This window comes from Coregonus clupeaformis, chromosome 16 (assembly GCF_020615455.1).
Source record: "Coregonus clupeaformis isolate EN_2021a chromosome 16, ASM2061545v1, whole genome shotgun sequence".
Taxonomy (NCBI): Eukaryota; Metazoa; Chordata; class Actinopteri; order Salmoniformes; family Salmonidae; genus Coregonus; species Coregonus clupeaformis.
The window spans coordinates 48,850,883-48,867,387 of record NC_059207.1 but is presented as its reverse complement, the minus strand read 5'-3'; the positions used below and the strand labels follow the sequence as shown (position 1 = coordinate 48,867,387).

The 16,505-nt window shown below is 43.4% G+C and overlaps 1 protein-coding gene across 1 annotated transcript in view; it reads left to right on the top strand.

Annotated features, from left to right (window-relative positions):
- LOC121585045 (zinc finger matrin-type protein 4-like) overlaps positions 1-16,227 on the top strand; it is a 135,801-nt gene extending 119,574 nt beyond the window's left edge. The window contains exon 7 of the mRNA XM_041901384.2: positions 14,914-16,227. Within this exon, the coding sequence (XP_041757318.1) occupies positions 14,914-14,941 (28 nt within the window). The 3' untranslated portion in view covers positions 14,942-16,227. The remainder of the gene's footprint in view (positions 1-14,913) is intronic.
- Positions 16,228-16,505: the final 278 nt, after the last annotated feature.

The window sequence follows — 16,505 nt, the reverse complement described above, 5'->3', positions numbered from 1 at the left end:
CCCTACCCTGGACGACGCTGGGCCAATTGTGCGCCGCCCATGAGTCTCCTGGTCGTGGCCGGCTGCGACAGAGCCTGGATTCAAACCAGGATCTATAGTGGCACAGTTAGCACTGCGATGCAGTGCCTTAGACCACTGCGCCACTCAGGAGTACAACATGGGGGATTGGAAGTGATGCAGACAATTACATTGATGGAAGTTACAATCTATCTGCAATATTAAGCTGATCTACCCCCTTAAAAATATATATATACAGTGGGGAAAAAAAGTATTTAGTCAGCCACCAATTCTGCAAGTTCTCCCACTTAAAAAGATGAGAGAGGCCTGTAATTTTCATCATAGGTACATGTCAACTATGACAGACAAAATGAGAAAAAAAAATCCAGAAAATCACATTGTAGGATTTTTAATGAATTTATTTGCAAATTATGGTGGAAAATAAGTATTTGGTCAATAACAAAAGTTTCTCAATACTTTGTAATATACCCTTTGTTGGCAATGACACAGGTCAAACGTTTTCTGTAAGTCTTCACAAGGTTTTCACACACTGTTGCTGGTATTTTGGCCCATTCCTCCATGCAGATCTCCTCTAGAGCAGTGATGTTTTGGGGCTGTCGCTGGGCAACACAGACTTTCAACTCCCTCCAAAGATTTTCTATGGGGTTGAGATCTGGAGACTGGCTAGGCCACTCCAGGACCTTGAAATGCTTCTTACGAAGCCACTCCTTCATTGCCTGGGCGGTGTGTTTGGGATCATTGTAATGCTGAAAGACCCAGCCACGTTTCATCTTCAATGCCCTTGCTGATGGAAGGAGGTTTTCACTCAAAATCTCACGATACATGGCCCCATTCATTCTTTCCTTTACACGGATCAGTCGTCCTAGTCCCTTTGTAGAAAAACAGCCCCAAAGCATGATGTTTCCACCCCCATGCTTCACAGTAGATATGGTGTTCTTTGGATGCAACTCAGCATTCTTTGTCCTCCAAACACGACGAGTTGAGTTTTTACCAAAAAGTTCTATTTTGGTTTCATCTGACCATATGACATTCTCCCAATCCTCTTCTGGATCATCCAAATGCACTCTAGCAAACTTCAGACGGGCCTGGACATGTACTGGCTTAAGCAGGGGGACACGTCTGGCACTGCAGGATTTGAGTCCCTGGCGGCGTGGTGTGTTACTGATGGTAGGCTTTGTTACTTTGGTCCCAGCTCTCTGCAGGTCATTCACTAGGTCCCCCGTGTGGTTCTTGGATTTTTGCTCACCGTTCTTGTGATCATTTTGACCCCACGGGGTGAGATCTTGCGTGGAGCCCCAGATCGAGGGAGATTATCAGTGGTCTTGTATGTCTTCCATTTCCTAATAATTGCTCCCACAGTTGATTTCTTCAAACCAAGCTGCTTACCTATTGCAGATTCAGTCTTCCCAGCCTGGTGCAGGTCTACAATTTAGTTTCTGGTGTCCTTTGACAGCTCTTTGGTCTTGGCCATAGTGGAGTTTGGAGTGTGACTGTTTGAGGTTGTGGACAGGTGTCTTTTATGCTGATAACAAGTTCAAACAGGTGCCATTAATACAGGTAACGAGTGGAGGACAGAGGAGCCTCTTAAAGAAGAAGTTACAGGTCTGTGAGAGCCAGAAATTTTGCTTGTTTGTAGGTGACCAAATACTTATTTTCCACCATAATTTGCAAATAAATTCATTAAAAATCCTACAATGTGATTTTCTGGATTTTTTTTCCTCAATTTGTCTGTCATAGTTGACGTGTACCTATGATGAAAATTACAGGCCTCTCTCACCTTTTTAAGTGGGAGAACTTGCACAATTGGTGGCTGACTAAATACTTTTTTTCCCCACTGTATATATATATATATATATACTGGGAATTTGTACTAGGATTAAATGTCAGGAATTGTGAAAAACAGAGTTTAAATGTATTTGGCTAAGGTGTATGTAAACTTCCGACTTCAACTGTAGCTAGCTGATAGTCATGAAGTAAAAAGTTTGCTTTGTGTATATCTTGTTTCGTCTATTGTTGCCATTGTCCTGGCTGGAAGAAGGTTCAGTGAATAGGGAGATGCAGCGTGAGGTAATACGGTCGGGGGAGGGCAAGTGCTTCTCAAATGTAATGTTTTATGCGTTCTCCACACTCTCGTCCTCACAAGAACGTACTCAAGAGAACGTCCTCTGAGAATGCACTTGGAGCATGAGAGTGTTGAGCACGGTAGTATGCATATTGAGAAACACCCCAAGTCTTCTAACTCAAGCAGGCCATGCTGAAACACAACCAACATCTGTTTTTCAGAGTTAAACACACAGTTTTTGTCCTGAAACAGTAGTAGGTAGGTAGTTAGGTAGGTCAGAAGATGGGCTGGTTGTGGGCCCGTAGGTGTGAATTGATGAGCTTTCTGTGGTGCGTGTCCTGGAATTAATTCCCCCTGTTGGCCCCTCTGCCCGCACACGTCCACACTCCTTAGGGATGCAGACATCAGGAGACGTGACATGCCGTTTAACAACCCTGCACTTTAGTCATGCTTCACCACACTGCCTCATTGGAGCTAGCTAGTGGCTTTCCACACAGGCAGATCCAACCACCCACCCCCAGCAGCCCAGAGCAACCTCTTTCCTCTCTCTTTCTCTCTCTCTCTCTCTCTCTCTCTCTCTCTCTCTCTCTCTCTCTCTCTCTCTCTCTCTCTCTCTCTCTCTCTCTCTCTCTCTCTCTCTCTCTCTCTCTCTCTCTCTCTCTCTCTCTCTCTCTCTCTCTCTCTCTCCCTCTCTCTCTTTCCTCTCTCTCTCTCTCTCTCTCTCTCTCTCTCGCTCTCTCTCTCCAGACTTCAACACCCTCCAGTCAGCCCGGGTGGCTTCACACTGCCAACAGTGTGATGGGTGTATTTAGGTCATTGCTTTATGCCAGTTTACCCAGATAGAATAACGACATATCTCCTTAGAAATTCTCTCTCTCTCTCTCTCTCTCTCTCTCTCTCTCTCTCTCTCTCTCTCTCTCTCTCTGTGCCCAGAGGGCAGAGATGTTATTGTTGTGTATCTCTTGTGTCCTACATCATAGCTCGACAAAAAAGAAGTTAATATGAAAGCAGTGGTGCATTTGATGATTTTGATGGTATAGTTACTTAATTGTCCTTTGATGGTATGACTTTACAGAGAAGGGAGTACAGTAAACGCTCTCATCAACAGTTGTACAGTCATTTATCTAAATACCATTTCCATTTATTTGTTCTCCATCTTCTTTTTAAATTTGTTTTCAGCACTTTTATTTCCATGACTGATCAAAACTTGTTTTGTTATGGCTCTCTCTTGTCCCTCTGCAGCAGACATGTGTTGAGCAATATTTTTGGAACATCGAATCGCAACAAAATCACAAAATCGAATCACAATACATATCATATCGACACCTACTGTAAGTATCGTGATAATATGGTATCGTGAGGTTCCCGGCAATTCCTAGTGAATTGCATGAAGTCGGGTCAGGTCAGATTGGGTAAGGTTAGGTTACGTACAGTGAGGGAAAAAAGTATTTGATCCCCTGCTGATTTTGTACGTTTGCCCACTGACAAAGAAATGATCAGTCTATTTAATGGTAGGTTTATTTGAACAGTGAGAGACAGAATAACAAAACAAAAAATCCAGAAAAACGCATGTCAAAAATGTTATAAATTGATTTGCATTTTAATGAGGGAAATAAGTATTTGACCCCTCTGCAAAACATGACTTAGTACTTGGTGGCAAAACCCTTGTTGGCAATCACAGAGGTCAGACGTTTCTTGTAGTTGGCCACCAGGTTTGCACACATCTCAGGAGGGATTTTGTCCCACTCCTCTTTGCAGATCTTCTCCAAGTCATTAAGGTTTCGAGGCTTACGTTTGACAAATCGAACCTTCAGCTCCCTCCACAGATTTTCTATGGGATTAAGGTCTGGAGACTGGCTAGGCCACTCCAGGACCTTAATGTGCTTCTTCTTGAGCCACTCCTTTGCCTTGGCCGTGTGTTTTGGATCATTGTCATGCTGGAATACCCATCCACGACCCATTTTCAATGCCCTGGCTGAGGGAAGGAGGTTCTCACCCAAGATTTGACGGTAAATGGCCCCGTCCATCGTCCCTTTGATGCAGTGAAGTTGTCCTGTCCCCTTAGGAGAAAAACACCCCCAAAGCATAATGTTTCCACCTCCATGTTTGACGGTGGGGATGGTGTTCTTGGGGTCATAGGCAGCATTCCTCCTCCTCCAAACACGGCGAGTTGAGTTGATGCCAAAGAGCTCCATTTTGGTCTCATCTGACACAACACTTTCACCCAGTTCTCCTCTGAATCATTCAGATGTTCATTGGCAAACTTCAGACGGGCATGTATATGTGCTTTCTTGAGCAGGGGGACTCATGCGGGCGCTGCAGGATTTCAGTCCTTCACGGCGTAGTGTGTTACCAATTGTTTTCTTGGTGACTATGGTCCCAGCTGCCTTGAGATCATTGACAAGATCCTCCTGTGTAGTTCTGGGCTGATTCCTCACCGTTCTCATGATCATTGCAACTCCACGAGGTGAGATCTTGCATGGAGCCCCAGGCCGAAGGAGATTGACAGTTCTTTTGTGTTTCTTCCATTTGCGAATAATCGCACCAACTGTTGTCACCTTCTCACCAAGCTGCTTGGCGATGGTCTTGTAGCCCATTCCAGCCTTGTGTAGGTCTACAATCTTGTCCCTGACATCCTTGGAGAGCTCTTTGGTCTTGGCCATGGTGGAAAGTTTGGAATCTGATTGATTGATTGCTTCTGTGGACAGGTGTCTTTTATACAGGTAACAAGCTGAGATTAGGAGCACTCCCTTTAAGAGTGTGCTCCTAATCTCAGTGTCACGCTCGTTGATTGAAGGATCGGACCAAGGTGCAGCGTGGTAGGTGAACATATTAATTTATTAAATGAACACCGACAAAACAACAAAATACAAACGAACGTAAAGTTCTGTAGGCTACACAGCACCTATACAAAAACATGATCCCACAAACTAAGGTGGGAAAAAGGCTGCCTAAGTATGATCCCCAATCAGAGACAACGATAGACAGCTGCCTCTGATTGGGAACCATACCTGGCCAACAAAGAAATAGAAAAACTAGAATGCCACCCAAATCACACCCTGACCTAACCAAATAGAGAATAAAAAGGATCTCTAAGGTCAGGGCGTGACACTCAGCTCGTTACTTGTATAAAAGACACCTGGGAGCCAGAAATCTTTCTGATTGAGAGGGGGTCAAATACTTATTTCCCTCATTAAAATTCAAATCAATTTATAAAATTTTTGACATGCGTTTTTCAGGATGTTTTTGTTGTTATTCTGTCTCTCACTGTTCAAATACACCTACCATTAAAATTATAGACTGATCATTTCTTTGTCAGTGGGCAAACGTACAAAATTAGCAGGGGATCAAATACTTTTTTCCCTCACTGTAAGGGTCATATTGACCTCCCCACTCTCATCACAGATTGATACCAGCAAGCAAAGATGACTGAACTCAGCGTAGCTGACTTGAACCAAATCCAAGAACTTCAGTGAGGATATTCCATTTTGGCTGAAGCCATGACCCATTCACGATGTGCTTACTCATGAGATGTGTGATCAATACTAGACTAACAAGCCTGCTACAACAGGACAACAGCCCCTGCTGGCATCCAAAGCGGAAAGTATGCCACAAATTCCTTCCTTTGATTCACTAACTCAATTTGGCTGTCTGACATGTTTCTCTTTTCTCTGTCCAAGTATTTCCTCAGTTGTCCTGCGCTTCATTTGAGCCAAGCAGCAGCACTGTACCTGGTTGTCCCAAATGGCACCCTATTCCCTAGTGCACTACTTTTTACCAGATCCCTATGGGCCCTAGTCAAAAGTATTGCACCATATAAGGAATTGGGTGCCATATGGGAAGCAGACATCCTGTGTGGAAGAAGTAGTTTATTCACATAATCTGTCCTTCCTTGTGATTGCATAAGAAGGAGTATTTTAGTCTGGTCCGGTCTGCTGAGACAGAAAAAACCTACTGACAGCCTGGTTGTATGAGCTGACTGATGTCCCCTCTCCTCCCCAGACCAGCCAGGGTATGGCTGACTACAGTACATGTGGCTGTTGGCTGGCTGGTCAGTGTGAACTAAGGGGAAACTGTGAAGGAACCCATTTGACCTCTAGTACAGGACAGGAGAAGAGGAGGAGGAGGCACTGCAGCTCTCTCTTTCTCTTTTCTATCACTGGAGCCCAAGTTCCATGGGACAGTACAGTAACCGCTCTCATACTTACACATGACTTAAGTTTATTGTTACATTTCCTGCTAAGTAAGATACAGGCCTCTTTGACGATGACCCACCATTAACATTGTTCCAACCTAGACCATGTGGAGACAAGCTGTAAACAGGCTTTTATGTGTTGCTGTGTTCACCGTCACAACAATATCAACATATGAATGTCATTATAGATTGTGGGCACAGGAGGCTGCTTAGTGGAGGACGGCTCATAATAATGACTGGAATGGAGTGAATGGAATGGTATCAAACACATGGAAACCATGTGTTTGATGTGTTTGATACCATTCCATTGATTCCGTTCCAACCATTACTATGAGCCCGTCCTCCCCAATTAAGGTGCCACCAGCCGCCTGTGATTGTGGGAGCTGTGTAGCTGTTTCTTAGGGCCACAGTCAGAGCCTGTAGTTGTGGGTTAACAGAGCCTGAAATGGTCTTTGCTATGTAATGTTATCATCCACCACCAGAGATAGAGGCACAGAGGGGCCAGTCTGGGAAACGCGAGTCCGGAACACAACATGGCGGTGGGAGCGTTACGAGGCGAGGCGGGGGGACGTTGTGGGAGCGAGACCCGACCCTCAGCTCCTGTGCTCCTTCGCTGCTCCACTATCAATAGGTCATGTCAAGCAGACGGCCTCATTACCATGCCATCACCGATTCCATGGCACATAATCCATCAACGCCCAACCATCCCCATTCCCCGCTGCTCACTTGCACTCTTCCCCGTTCTCTCCCCCATCTCTCTCCACCGTCCATCGTCTCTCCCCCCCCTCCACCCACCTCCACCCCCCCCACACTCACATACTAATGGTATGCAGAAAGGCATTAGCCGCTGTGCTCTCTCACACCTAGTACTCATGAATGAGTCTGGGGAGGGTGGGAGGATGAGTCTGGCAGTTTGAACTTTGGCGCAGTGATTTGTTATTGCTGCTCTCGTTTCCCGTGCGGACTCAACCGACCATCCACAGAAAGAAAGAAAGCTGATTAATATATGATGTGATGGAGGCTCACCTCTCAGGTTTGACACACCAGCCATTCCAACATGTGGCACCAGTCGGACAATTATGTGAAGTAAAACAATTATTCAGCCTAACGATAATCCATGAATCTAACTTTATAGGTGCATCCCAAATGGCACCTGACTCCCTATGTAGTACACTACTTTTGACCAGGGCCCGCAGGGCTCTTGTCAAAAGTAGTGCACTATATAGGGAATAGGGTGCCCTTTGGGACTTACCCTACTGTATATCTCTGAGATTCAAGACAATTGGTTTTCCTGCTACTGTAGCCGTGGCAGCCATGCTCACTGCATGGTGTTTTTACAATGGGAATTCAGATTGTGGAAATAATGACGTTTCAATAATTCATGAGATATACCTCCTTTTAGATTGAGGTTGAAATATTATTAACCTTTTTTTGTTTTCATTAGGGATTTCATCCTGTGCTTGTAATGTCATGCATAAAACAGACTAGATTAGACTTTTGCGGCCGTAGTTCCATTTGATCTATGTAGATGTCTTTGAGATGATTATTGACACAGTATAGCAGACTCACTGGGTGTAGATTTTATGCTGGGGTTGGTATTTCACTGAAGCAACTGTATGTTTGCGTGACAGGGGAAAGGGCTTTACTGTGTGTAGTCTGTGTGTCCTCTGCTATGCACCGTGACCATAAAACCTAATTCATTCAACAGCTCAAATCCAGCCGTTAAAACTGTCAGACAAAGGCAGCTTGATTTATTTATTCTGTTTATCCTGGTGCCTTGTGCTGAGCCTGGGACATGAAACAGAATGGAACAGTATGAGAGTGGCAGTGTTTGGGTGTCCTCTCCCACCTGCTTCTCCCTAGTCACACATACTGATACTGCTGCCTTCTCTCTCTCTCTTTCCCCATTTCCCTTGTCCCCCATGGTCACAAAGATAGAGGTGGTGGGTAGGTAGGTATGCTTTTATCCAGCCCCCCCAGCACACTTGCTACTCAGCGTACTCACACACCCCACACTCCCCTGGAGACAGGCCACCCTGTCTGACATCTCTTTGAATTCTACCTCTCCTCCATTCCTCCTCTTTCTTTACACTGTGACAACCAATTTACCACCAATATCATGTCCCACTTCTCTCCACACAAACACAATCATCACTGTTTTGTCGTTTCTGATCCTCTGTTCCCAAAGGAAACCTTTATTCCCTTTTCTTAGAAAATAAATAGGATTCATTCACGCCCAAGAACAGTGTAAAAAAGAAAATGCTTAAAAAAAAATTGTATATCACAAGTCAAACAATAGAGGTCTTATATTCTCTTTGGCAGAATATTAGCATTTTTTCCTAAATCCGATCTATGACGGGAAAAATTGCTTTCGCTGAGAACAAACATACTAATATTTGTCTTCTTTATAGTCTCAGCTTGGCATTATTAACATCAGTCAAGTCATTCTCAATATAAAGGTAATGCCACACAGACAAATAGAAGTATATGTTGTGTGAAATGTAGTAGTGTATGTTTGTACATGAAAGGTCACATTTTTTCTCTAGGAAACTTCAATTTCACTCTGGTGCTTTGACCGTTCCATCCCCTTCTATTGATGGGGCGACATGAAAATACAGTATCATAGACTGATGGATCAAGAGGCACCCTTGATGGATTGAGAGGCACCCTTATTCTGTCTCTCTCTCTACCCCCTCTCTTACTGCCGACCCCGACCCCTTCTCCCTCTCTCTCTCTCTCTACTCCCTCGCTCTCTCCTGTATGACAGTCAGTCAGTAGAGGATTGCCCAGAGAGGAACACGTCGCCATGAGACACAATGCTGCGTGCCACAAATCCCTGAACACTTAGAGAGTCACATTGTCAGACTGAGACCTGCTCCTCAAATCCTTCACGCACACAACCCCATTCAAAAGAGGTATAGCAGCAGCACATGCATACATACAGTGCCTTCAGAAAGTATTCATACCCCTTGACTTATTCCACATTTTGTTGTGTTACAGCCTGAATTCAAAATGGATTAAGTTACTATTTTTTTCTCACCCATCTACACACAATACCCCATAATGACAAATTGTTTTTAGAAATGTTTGCAAATTTATTGAAAATGAAATACAGAAATATCTAATTTACATAACAATTCACACCCCTGAGTCAATACTTTGTAGAAGCACCTTTGGCGGCGATTAAAGCTTTGAGTCGTTTTGGGTATACACCTGTATCAGCTTTGCACATCTGGATTTCCTTGCAGATTTTCTCAAGCTCTGTTAAGTTAGATGGGGAGCGGCGGTGAACAGCAATCTTCAAGTCTTTCCACAGATTTTCAATGGGATTCAAATCTGGGCTTTGGCTAGGCCACTTAAGGACTTTCACATTCTTGTTCTGAATCCATTCCAGCGTTACTTTGGCTGTATGCTTGGGGTCATTGTCCTGTTGGAACGTAAGTATTTGCCCCTTTCTAAGTTCATTTGCACTCTGAAGCAGGTTCTCATCAATTATTTGCCTGTATTTGGCTCCATTCATTGTTCCCTCTATTCTTACCAGTCTCCCAGTCCTTGCCGCTGAAAAGCATCCCCATAGCATGATGCTGCCACCACCATGCTTCACGGTAGGGATGGTGTTAGATGGGTAATGAGCTGTGCCAGTTTTTTTCTCCAGACATAGGTTTCAATGTTTGTCTCATCAAACCACAGAATATTTTGCCTTATGCTCTCAGAGTCGTTCAGGTGCCTTTTTGAAAACTCCAGGCCCAGTCTGGGTAGTTCCATATTTCTTCAATTTCCCAATGATGGAGACAACTGTGTTCTTGGAAACTTTAAACAATTGGTTTATACCCTTCCCCAGATATATGGTTCATCACAATCTCTGAGATCTACGGACAGTTCCTTGGACTTCATGGTATAGTTTCTGCTCTGACATACACTGTCAACTGTGGGTCCTTATATAGACAGGTGTGTTTCTTTATAAATCATGTCCAAACAATTGAATTGGCCACAGGTGGACTCCAATCAAGTTGTAGTGACATCTCAAGCATGATCAATGGAAATTGGATGCACCTGAGCTCAATTTGGAGTGTCATAGCAAAGGGGTGTGAATACTTATCTAAATGAGATATTTCTGTATTTAATTTTCAATAAATTTGCTAACATTTCTAAAAACACGTTTTAACTTTGTCGTTACAGGGTATTTTGTGTAGATGACACAATTTGTATTTTTAATGCAGGCTGTAACACAACAACAGGTGGAATGAGTGAAGGGGTATGAATACTTTCTGAAGGCACTGTGTAAGCTTGCATGTGTCTTCAAAGCAGAAACGCTCCTTAATCGGGCTTGACATGCCATCTCATTAAAATGCAACAGCATTTCAGTCTGTTCAAAGGTTTATAGGCTAGGATTATGAATCTGCTGGTTACAGGCATCAGGTATCATTGCAGCAATATTTTTAGACTGACAGTGCCACTGCAGTGTAGTTGCAGCACTGATAAAATAGGGTGGGAGAAAATGTGAGCAGTAGGCTATTTGTTTGGACCGGGGCAGACAACAGACCCTGTCTCAATGGCAGCATAAACGACCATATGGACAGTCCTGGAGAGAGCACTTTACCAACATAAATGTGGCAACTGTATCGAGCTGCTGCTTAGCGGCTGCAGAAATGCCTGGAGGGGTGGCAGAGACAATTGATGGCCGTCTGAGAATGAGGCTGCTGGCTGCTTCCAGCACTGGAAAGTAGAGTAGTGACTTTGGGCTTGTTTTTTATGAAGGTGTTGGAATGCTAAAATATTGACCGACTACAATGCATTGTGTGCCAGAGCAGAAAACAGCTTGAGCGCCAGTGGGAAGAGGAGGAGGAGGGGGGGGGTTATTTCCGAGCCCATCTTTCTCCAGTGATCATCCCCTGTGTGATGGCTTCATGATTTATAATCATGCTCACTGGGGGCTCCGCTGAGGCCCTCTCGCTTGGCACCGCCCGGCGTTGGTGAGATACACCGATTAGAAGCTCAGTGGAGGGAGGTTTAGAAACCGCTTTACAGCTCTGTAAAAGTTAGGTATCAACGAGCAGGCGGGGGCAACTTGAGGGCAAACCATCAAACAGGAGAGATTGAAGCACAAAGCATGAAAGAGGCAAAGCCACCGAGACATTCAACAGTCCAAACGGCGGCCACTCGACTCTTATGATTCAGCCTCCTTTCCTCATTGACTTCCTAATTAATGTACACTGGGAAGGAGATAGCTAGGGGCACAGTATTGCTGCAGAATAGACACATGGTCTATTCCAAATGAGATGGGTCTGTACCAGCTCACCTGCTAATCCAAGCGGACATTCTTTCTCTCAACGCTTTACCATAAATAGACCAGAGGGGAAACATGACCAGGAACACATTAAGAACCTGTCTGTGATGTCCTATGCAGACATCTTATGGGTCTACCATCTAAAAGATAGGATATGGAATATTTATTTTACAGCATTTAGTATGTTAACTTGCCAGTGTACTGTGCAAATCTGGAGGACTGCTGCAGTTTTGTAGACTGAAATGGTCTTGGACAGGCAAATTGTTCTTATATAGCACCAAAACCAGGAGTATCATAAGCTGCAACATAGTAAGAAGAAGGGAGGCATTTTATCACGGAGGGGGAATTAACTTCAAAGGGACTGAGAATGTCCATGTGAAATACAGGCATGAAGATGAATAATGCATGGTTAATGCCTCCACCAGAGTAATGTGCTGACAGAATTTGTCACACACTATATGAATACATAAGTTGTATGTACATCATCACGCGGTTAAGGTCACTGCACTCAGATGGTGTGGTTTCTGTTTGCCATTGCACCAAGCGAAACTATGTAACTTGCACTCGCTTCACAGTAAATTAATTATGAGGCAGTTTGCCTTGAGAGGGAAAATAGGGGAGGCTTGATATTGCTGCTGGAAAATGTAACTTTCCTGTCTCTGACTGACTTGAAGGATGTGGTAGTGGAGAGGGGGTTAAGGAGAGGGTAGGGTGGGGGAAGAGGGTGAAGGAGACGGTAGGGTGAGGGGAGAGAGAATGGAGGGCTGGAAGCTGTGCAGACAGTCTCAAAACGGTTCTAAAAGCTTTTCCTGCTGTCAGTTTTGGGAGGATGCGTCTTTAAAAGCTGTCATTTTGATGGAGAGGACAGCAGTCAGCAGCAGCTGCATCAGCAGGAGGCTAAGACACACTGTGTTTTTTGGAGGGCGGCAGGTGACTCTATAGTAGGTGTTGCCACTAACAACATAGGACCCTTTTCAGACTCATCACAGAGTGGCCTTTCTTGGCTGAGCTTCTGTCAACGACTTACAGACATTTTGAAAATCATGCTGTGCTCGAGAGGAAATTATCAAATCAGCTGAAATAGATGTTTAATCTAAAATGTGAGAATGGTCTGTGGTCCTCTGTAGCTCAATTGGTAGAGCTTGTAACGCCAGGGTAGTGGATTTGATCCCCAGGACCACCCATACGTAAAAATGTATGCACACATGACTGTAAGTCGCTTTGGATAAAAGCGTCTGCTAAATGGCATATTATTATATTATAAGATTTTCACCTGCGGGGACTATATAGTTTGACATTGAGACTTGGTTGGATTGTGTTCTCTTGATTTACTCAGCTGGCTACTGTTTACCTCTATCTCTGCAACCCCTCTGGTTTAAATGCATGCTATCAGTAGGCTATCAGTTGTCTCATTATTGTACTCTGTAATTATTTAGTTAATTAGACCAATTGAACTATGCTCCTCAGACCTTTGGAACAAGATAATGTGTGTTATACCAGTCAGTGTTAAACCACCTGTGATCAGATTACAATAATACTGAGTCCAAAGCAGGGAGAAACTATCATGTCTGAACATTGGTTGAAAAAGAAATACATACCTGCATGGTGTTTGATGCACACATTGTTTATTGAGTGCAAGGTTGGTTTTTATACCAAAAACTAACACATTTAACTCTCTTGATGTGTGTACACTGCATTTGAACTGAACAGTAAATTCACATTTCTCATGTGACATCATTTAGCCTACAAAATCACAGCTGCATGTTTTCACTTAGGAATTATGAATACTGATCCTGAATGTGTTGTAGTTAGTCAGGTGTTATAGTGATGTAAAATAGGTGGATGAGCCGCATTCATACGAGTGAAAGGCTCTGTCGATCAAGAAAGCCCCTCTAATGAAAACAAAATGCTAAATACGCCTGGCTTTTGAGTAGAATAAATTCCGATCTGCTGGCGTGCTCAGAATGTGTTCATTTTCCTCTGTTTGATGGAACTGCTTGCTGTCTCCAAAGAGAGACCTTTCAATGTTGTTTTATTTCTCACCTTAGCACAGTGAATGCTGCATTAATCTTACTCATCCTTTTCAATCCCCCACCTCCCCTCTGCTTGTATTGTGTGTGTGTGTGTGTGTGTGTGTGTGTGTGTGTGTGTGTGTGTGTGTGTGTGTGTGTGTGTGTGTGTGTGTGTGTGTGTGTGTGTGTGTGTGTGTGTGCGTGCCTGTGTCTACATTGCGTGCATGCCGGTGTTTGTGTACATGCACTTGTGTGTGTGCAGATGTGTGTGCGTGCTTCTTTGTGTGCGTGTGTGGACTAAGGCCTATGCAGGTCTGATACATTAGCCTTTTATGGTGGAATTATTCAGAACTAATGTAACTGGATGGGGCCTGCTCTACTGCTGCTGCTCTAGCCACGTCCTCTAGAGAATCGCTCAGCAGTCAACATAGAAACCCCTAAATGCAAGTCAGGGAATCGATTAATTGAACAAATAATGCTTGCACATTAACTACAGTCTAACTTACAGTGCAAGAGCCAATGAGGGTTAAGAAAACTGTTTTAGAAACTGCTTTAGTAATCTATTGCCTCAGAATAAGCAATGGGTTACACTTACGTTATGTTAGTAAATAGCCATGTTTTGGCACACTCGCAGCCATTCTGCAACACACACAATCCTCATTTTTTTCTGCTGTAAGACTATCTATAGCATGTCCAACTATTAGATGTGAATTGGTTGTCATGTTTTGAGAACAGTCATCCCTGTATTAAGTGAGGGGCCCGTCAGTATAATTTATCCAAGACCGGGAGAGAAGTCTCCGACAGTGATTTTGTGATGATAAGCCATTAGATAATGCCTTCAATCGATGTGGCGATGTCCTGGACATGCTATAAAACCTGGCTTTCCGCATTAGATGTTGGCCACTCTAAGTGTCATAATCGAGCTCCGGGTGCTTTGTTGAGCACATGACAAACGAGAGCATAAAGTCAAGCGGTACGTGAAGTATAGGAGACAGAGATGAGAAAGCGTACCGAGGAGGGTTTTATATTCAGTCCAGAGAACACAAGGCTGTTTAGACCTCATTATACTTTAACTGCCCTTTTCTGATGGTTGTAGATGGTCACCTTATTGTTGATACTTTATTACTGATCTTATCAGGATCATTTCATCTTCACCGCTGGTTTATTTTATTGGTTGAGATATATTTGACTTTTGACCTTTGCATAACAATAACATCTCTCTCCCTCCTCTCTCTCTCTCCCTCCCCCTCTCTTTCTCTCCCCTCTCTCTTATCCCCCCTCTATCTCTCTTTCCCTCTCTCTTTCTATCTCGCTCTCTCTCTCTTTCTTTCTCTTGCAGCCTGAAGAATCAGATATGTGTCCAGTGAATCTTGAAGAACGAAACAAACCATTTGATTGATGTCAGACAAGCTGTGTTCAGCTTGCCCCAATGTTTCTGCCTCTGCCCTGCTTTCTCTCTCTACCACACGCACATACACACACAGACACACTCTCTATCTCTGTCTCTCTCCGTTGCCCTGCTAGCGTACAGTAGGAGAACATGTTTTTATGCTTCAGCTCCACAGCATCTGTCTCACCTGTCAACTTAAAGCTTCTGCAGAACTCTTGTCATTTTGGCCATGTGATCATCAACATTCCACAGATTCTGCATTCCACACCAACAGATTCTCAGTACTTTTAAAGACAATGGTCGAAGAGCATAAAAGTGGATCTGGCAAAGCGACAGTCCCCTCAATGCATGATGAAATGAACGACCTGCAACTTCATGCAAACTATGCTTTTGCTTTAGTTGTAAGTGGTTAGAGAGAGGAAGACTCTCAATGGTATTAAAGTAATAAAGGGTTTTTAGTAATTTATTTACCTGAAATATAATATGTATAAGAGAACTGATATATAAGTAATGTATTGTTTTTGATCTTATCTATGAGTAATTTATTCTATTTTTTTAATGTATTTTGCCCTTAGACAGTTTTTTTCCTTTAGAATAATGTATAATAATATAATAATGGTATAATGTTTGGGTCTATGCTATATATTCCCATCCAATCTTACAGTAACATAATATCCCTGGTGGACAAGTTGGCAATAATAATGACAGTTTGAACAATGTCATTGAACATAATGGCATGGTGCACAAGTTGCTTTATGTATAATACAGTAAACGGTTTTCATAATGTTTACAATTTGAACCTGAACTGATTTATCTGCGGCTCTAGCAGTCCTGGAAGGAGACCGTAGACAGGGGATCTACAGGTAACTGCCAAAATAAAGGAAGCACTTGAGTAAATGAGGGATATAAAGTATATTCAAAGCAGGTGCTTCCAAACAGGTGTGGTTCCTGGGTTAATTAAGCAATTAAAATCCCATCATGCATAGGGTCATGTATAAAATGCACAGTTGCCCGTTATTTTGGTTAATTAACCCAGGAACCACAGTGACTTTGAAAGAGGGGTCTCAAAGGAGCATAGGGTATTTAAAGGTGTGTGTGTGTGTGTGTGTGTGTGTGCGTGCGTGTGTGTGTGTGTCAGTCACCAGATCTCAACCCAATTGAACATGTATGGGAGATTATGGAGCGGCACCTGAGACAGTGTTTTCACCACCATCAACAAAACACCAAATGATGGAATTTCTCATGGAGTTCTAGACACTTGTAGAATCTATGCCAAGGCACATTAAAGCTGTTCTGGCAGCTCATGGTGGTCCAAAGCCTAGTAAGACACTATGTTGGTGTTTCCTTTATTTTGGCAGTTATCTGTATGTTGTCTTGTATTCCAGGTGTAAACATGTGTTCTCTGTTCCTCCATGTGGTTTTGAGGTTAAAATGTGGTCTTCGTCTCAGGGAGGTCCCATTGAATACTATTGTCCAGATTCATGATTCAGATTCATGATTCAACAAAACTCTTTTGAAAATGTACTACGTTCATGTTCACT